The sequence below is a fragment of the Quercus suber genome, unplaced genomic scaffold, assembly GCF_002906115.3.
Source record: "Quercus suber isolate HL8 unplaced genomic scaffold, Cork oak 2.0 scaffold_135, whole genome shotgun sequence".
Taxonomy (NCBI): domain Eukaryota; kingdom Viridiplantae; phylum Streptophyta; class Magnoliopsida; order Fagales; family Fagaceae; genus Quercus; species Quercus suber.
In genome coordinates this window covers 946,734-953,033 of record NW_027069597.1, presented here as the reverse complement: position 1 = coordinate 953,033, position 6,300 = coordinate 946,734, and the positions used below count along the sequence as shown (strand labels likewise).

General features: G+C 32.4%; 1 protein-coding gene across 1 annotated transcript; it reads left to right on the top strand.

Moving 5' to 3' along the window:
• The first annotated feature begins 257 nt into the window (after positions 1-257).
• Positions 258-2,644, top strand: LOC112034862 (autophagy-related protein 8C-like). Its single transcript, XM_024067672.2, has 6 exons — positions 258-388; positions 510-557; positions 1,169-1,224; positions 1,304-1,356; positions 2,187-2,305; positions 2,392-2,644. Exons 2-6 carry the CDS (start codon positions 521-523, stop codon positions 2,484-2,486), a joined length of 360 nt encoding a protein of 119 aa, XP_023923440.1. The 5' UTR covers positions 258-388; positions 510-520; the 3' UTR covers positions 2,487-2,644.
• Positions 2,645-6,300: the final 3,656 nt, after the last annotated feature.

Genomic DNA, 6,300 nt, shown 5'->3' with positions numbered 1-6,300 from the left:
TTTAAGGCTTTTTAGTTTGTTAATGAATTTCATTTTTACCAAAAAAAAAAATTATCCCTCGCCCAACTATGGAATTATAATAATATATAGTTCATTATTTACCGATTTGGCCAATAATAATTCGATAAAATAAAAATTAAAAATTCACTAGCCATTTGTGGCTAAAGGAAAAAAAAAAAAAAAAAAAAAAAAAAAAAACTTATATTAAAAAATCAAAACGACAAAGTTTAAGAGCCCTTCTATAAACGAACCGTATATATTTAAGGAATTCCCTTCGCTTCCAGTTCGGGTCAATTTGTCCTTTTCTCGTTTTTTTGCCCCTCTTTTTGGGATCTCAACTCAATCAATCTCTCTCTCTCTCTCTCTCTCTCTCTCTCTCCCCAATTTGGTACAAAATTATTTATTTTATTTTTTCTTTGGCTTTTTAAAATCTGATTTGATCGATTGCTTCATTGAAAATTTGATATCAAACTGACAAACCCTAATTTACAATTTTTTTTTGGTTGCAGAATTTGTCGCCATGGCCAAGAGTTCCTTTAAGATGGAACACCCACTTGGTTCGTGCTTTTTTGTATTGATTTTTTATTAGAGATAATTGCGTTTGATCATGTTGAGGAACCCTAGATTGTTAATATTTTGGGCTAGATTTTCGGCGGTAGGTTCACTGATTTAGATTCCTAGAAAATTTTCATATTTTCTCTCTCTTCCTTAAAAGGCAATTCTCAAATTTGGGTCACGCTTTGTTAGGTTCAGAATTTTTTTATTTTGATTAGCTTCTTTGCCAACCCTAACGGGGATTTTGGAATTTTCTATTTTTGGTCTAAGTTTTTTATTTTTTTTATAATTTATTTAATTTAATTTTTTTTAAATTTTTTGGTTAATATAAATGGGTTTGGTAAATATGATGTTCTATTGTACTTTTATGTAAGTTTTCTTGTATAATTGCTTATTTTGCAATTGGGAAATTATTGTATAGGTATTTAGCCGTCTAATTATGCCTACTGTAATCAATCGGTGTGTTAAGAACCTTAGGCATATACACTTAATATATATTTACACACACACGTTGTGTTTATATTTAGTTGCATTGTGTGTTTCTGTATATAGGCTTATGTAGATAATTCTACTATGGTCTATGTGTTAATGTTTGTGTTCTTCTATATGTCAGAGAGGAGGCAAGCTGAAGCTTTACGCATCAGAGAGAAGTACCCAGATAGAATTCCAGTATGATTGTTGTTTTGTGTGTGTGTGTCTCTGTTTTAGTTTTAGTTTTGATTCTAACATAAATGGTTGCCTGGTGTAGGTGATTGTAGAGAGGGCTGAAAAGAGTGATGTGCCTGACATCGATAAGAAGAAGTCAGTTCTTCTATGCCATTGTTTTACAAATTCCATATATTTGTAATGTTTTGATATGTTGTGGAATCATAAAATGCTTTCATTTTGAAATATTATGTTATGTTTGATTGCAATTTTTGCCTTTTGATATGATTCCTTTTTGGACTGTATGTAACCTATGGATTCATTTGCCGAGTTCTGTTTTGGACACTAGAAGAAATTAAAGCAATTTATTGTTATTATTATTTGTTTTAATAGAACATCTTGAAGAATCACTTTGTTATCGAAGTTGGAATTTTTGAATTAAAAACTTGTAACAGCTACTAGGTTTACAAAAACCAAGTTAAATTTGCTTTTTGTTGATGCTATTATCTGCTTGCATCTCTGAGTTTTATTAGTTGTTAAATGAGTATTTGTGTATTTGTTCTCTCTCTCTCTCTCTCTCTCTCTCTCTCTCTCTCTCTCATTTATTATATATATATATATATATCATGTACTTGTGATATGTTACACAGTGCCAATTCTTTTATCACAAATTGTCCATGATGCATTCTCAAGAAATATTGACATGTTTTTAATATGTTTTAAGAGTTTCCTAGAGTAGTCACATGTAACCATTTCATAGTTTAGGCCAATGATCTCCCCTCCTAAGAAATGGTGAAGGGTAAGGTCATGGGTTTAATTTAAAAAAAAAAAAAAAAAAAAACCATTTCCTAGTTCGCAGGTTAGTTCTCATTTATCACTGAGTGGATTTGGAAGGTTATGTTCATATATTGTGTGTTCATTCTCCAGGCTTTTCCATTCTTTTTACTGGATCTGAAATTAAATGTGCTCCGTTGGGATGAATGTAGGTATCTGGTTCCTGCTGATTTGACTGTTGGCCAGTTTGTGTATGTGGTTCGGAAGAGGATCAAGTTAAGTCCTGAGAAGGCTATATTCATTTTTGTCAAGAACATTCTACCACCCACTGGTAAGATAGTCACTATTTTTTGTTTCCAAATTTGCACTCCCTTCCTTTTCACTTTTATGATTTGGGGTATTGGTTTTTTATTGCAGCGGCTATGATGTCTGCAATTTATGAGGAAAATAAGGAAGAAGATGGTTTCCTTTATATGACCTACAGTGGCGAGAACACCTTTGGGATTTGCTGAATTGTGATTAAGTTGCATCTATGTGAATAGGAGTTGCAAATAAAACTAAGAAAATGATGGAATTAGATTAGATGTAAATTCACTGCAGTTCGTTAGATTGATGTTCTAGGCAGTACACTATGGTTTGGATCAATGACTATATTTTTTTAGTTCATCAACTTTTTAGTATTATGTTCTTTTTAAATTCCAGATGGTTTAGATCAATGTCTACTTTTGCCGAGTCTTTTGGCTAAATATTGCCAAAATTAAAACATTTTTGCATTATAGGTACTGTTTGAAGTTTTTTGGCAAAATGAGGAGAGAGGTTGAATTTCGGCAACAGTGTTGCCGAAATTCAAGAAAAAAGGAGAGAGAATGAGAAAATTGGAGGAGAGAGAAAAACTCGAATTACGGCAATGGTATTGCCGTAATTCCTTTGCCCAATCTGCCCGGGTTTGTGCGTGTGAGGAGTGCAATGTGTGAGTGCCAAAAAAAAAAAAAAAACCCACAATTTCGGCAATACCATTGCCGAAATTGTGGGGAATTTTTTTTTTTTTTTTTAATTTGTGGCAATGGTATTTCGGCAATACCATTGCCACAATTGTGGGGAAATTTTTTTTTTTTTTTTAATTTGTGGCAATGGTATTTCGGCAATACCATTGCCACAATTGTGGGGAATTTTTTTTTTTTTTTTATTAATTTGTGGCAATGGTATTTCGGCAATACCATTGCCACAATTGTGGGGAAATTTTTTTTTTTTTTAAAATTTGTGGCAATGGTATTTCGGCAATACCATTGCCACAATTGTGGGGAATTTTTTTTTTTTTTTTTTAAATTGTGGGTTTCTTTTTTTCAATTGTGGCAATCGCATTGCCGAAATTGTTTCAATTGCCACAATTGAAAAAAAAAATAAAAAATTTTTTTTTTTTCCAAACGGTATTAGGAATTTTTTTTTTTTTTTTTTTTCAAATGGAACAATGACATTGTCAAAAGAAAAACTTATCTTTTCCTATTGCCGAAATTCCGCAACACCATTGCCACAATTAGTAAAAAAAAAAAAAAAAAACCCAACCAATTTCGGAAATACCATTGACGAAATTGTGGGAAAAATTTTCCCACAATTTCGGCAATGGTATTGCCACAATTGAGGAAATTTTTGTTTTTTTGTTTTTTTTTTTTTTTCCAATTGTGGGTTTTTATTTTTTTTTTTTCCAATTGTGGGTTTTTTTTTTTTTTTTCCAATTGTGGCAATCGCATTGCCGAAATTGTTTCAATTGCAGAAATACCATTGCACAAATTAAAAAAAAAAAAAAAAATTTCCCCACAATTGTGGCAATGGTATTGCCGAAATACCATTGCCATAAATAAAATAAAATAAAATAAAAATTCCCCACAATTTCGGCAATGGTATTGCCGAAATTGTGGGATTTTTTTTTTTTGGGACACTCACACATTGCACTCCTCACACGCACAAACCCGGGCAGATTGGGCAGAGGAATTACGGCAATACCATTGCCGTAATTCGAGTTTTTCTCTCTCCTCCAATTTTCTCATTCTCTCTCCTCATTTTTCTTGAATTTCGGCAACGCTGTTGCCGAAATTCAACCTCTCTCCTCATTTTGCCAAAAAACTTCAAACAGTATCTATAATGCAAAAATATTTTAACTTTGGCAATATTTAGCCAAAAGACTCGCCAGTTTGACTACCTCCTTTATGATTTAGGGTGAATGACTTCTTTTTTTTTTTTTTTAGAGAAACATGAATGACTATTTTAAGTAAAGGAATTGTTTGTGCAGCTCTATGGATGTGTGTGCGCTTGACTTTGTATTTTAGAGTGCTGGGGTTGGCATAAGCTCAACACGTGGGAAAAAAAAGGGGAGGGCGGAGGAGGTGGTATTGAATCAATTGATAGAAGTGGAGGGTTGAAAGCAGAACAGGAATAATGGCACTTCTTGAGCGCCACGGGTAAAGGATGGCCTCCATCTAGTCGTCCAGTTTGAGATAATAGTTTTAGAAGTTGGACCTGGTGCAGAAATTGTTATTGGCGTCGTTAATAAATAATGGCACATCTAATGATAAAATTTTACAAGCTGTGGTTAGTGACTAGTCTGCCTATCGACACACCCACCTCCCAACTTCACAATACGCTTTAGTGTTATCCTGGGATTGGATTTTAAGCAATTATACATGAGACCACCGTGAGTACTTGCTGAATAAAAAAAATTAAGTACATCAATTACAACTTCACACTTAAACATGTGTTTTTGCATGTCTACTTGGAGGTGATATTAATATATGTATTAACACTTTCACGTGCGGAGAGTGTGGAGTTCACTTCCATGTGAGAGAGTAAATACATGTATTTGATACATGATAAATTTTTTTACGTATTTGAATGTGTGCCAAGACTTACTCGGTCGATAAAGGTTGGTCTTTTGCATAATTGGTTTGCGTGGGAAGTAGATAGATGTGCAAATGTATTTCTCGTGAACTAGGATGTGTCCCTAGACTTACTTGGCCGGTGAAGGCCTGATCCTTTGCATAATTGGCTTGCGTGGTAAGCAGCTTTGCGTGAGAAGCACATGTACTTGTCAAGCGTGGTTGTTTTACTATTGCAAAATTTGTCTTCACATTTGCGTGAGAAGCAAATGTAGTTGCTTGACTATTACAAAATCTGTCTTCGCAGACCCCCTGGAGGATTTGAGAACAATTCTTAGTTTAGTGATTGTATGGTGTTTTAGACATGGGCGTCTTTAGGTACAGTCTAGCCATTGAGCTGGGCTATAATTTTTTTTTTGATCTTCTTAAAATAAAATTTTAAACCCTGAACCGTTTTTTTTTTTTTTTTTTTTTTTTTTTTTTTTTTTTTTTTTTTTTTTTTTTTTTTTTTTAAGTTCAAATGAAATAAACTTGAATATGATCATTTTGACAATATCTTGGTATTTTTTAACACACAAAAAACTCATAACAAACCAATTTGATCTAAAATATGGGAGAAAAAAATAGTAAGCCTAACAACAAAAGTATAAATTTGTTCAGCTTAAATCTTGAAAAAAAAAAAAAAAACCATACAGATCTTGCTAGGAGTTCACTTAACAACAATAATTATAAGGTTTATTGTATTTAAAAATAATAGATGATTTCAAAGATTGAGCCTGTTTGATAATGTTGTTCTAGTAACGTTATTTGTATTTTTTGAAAATACGTATGGGTGAAAAGTGTGTGAAAATACGTATAATGTTATTTAAAAATTGAAAACATATGTTTAAACACATGTACCATCTAGACCCTTCTTAGTAATAATAATTAGTATGTTCATTGTATTAAAAAACAATATGTAATGAACTTATAGTTTATCTTATATGAGAAACGCTATGTTCACAATATTTTCACAACAAATTTTAAGTGACAGATTATTATTGATAGACAAAAAGTATTGTAAAAATTTTGTGAACACAACACTTCAAATCTTTTATTCTCTTGCTAATACCTACAATGGACAAATTTATGATAAGAAAATCGCATGGACCACAAGATTCATTTTTTATCCAAAATGCATCTTCTTACTGACACCCCCAAAAAAATATATCCCGGATCCATCACTGGTTTTAGAGGTGTTGTAATGTGTATTGTCTTCTATTTTTCTATGGTTTAATGGTAACCCTCACTATTAAAAACTAAAAAGTGTTTTCCTGTGAGATTATTACGAAAAGTTCAACAAATTTATAGACTCGGCTGTTATACAGACCATTCTGGAAGACAGAAATAGTCATCTGCGATTGAAATTTTGAGTCGAAACTGAGATCATAGTCTTAATGCTGCCATCGCTATCCTG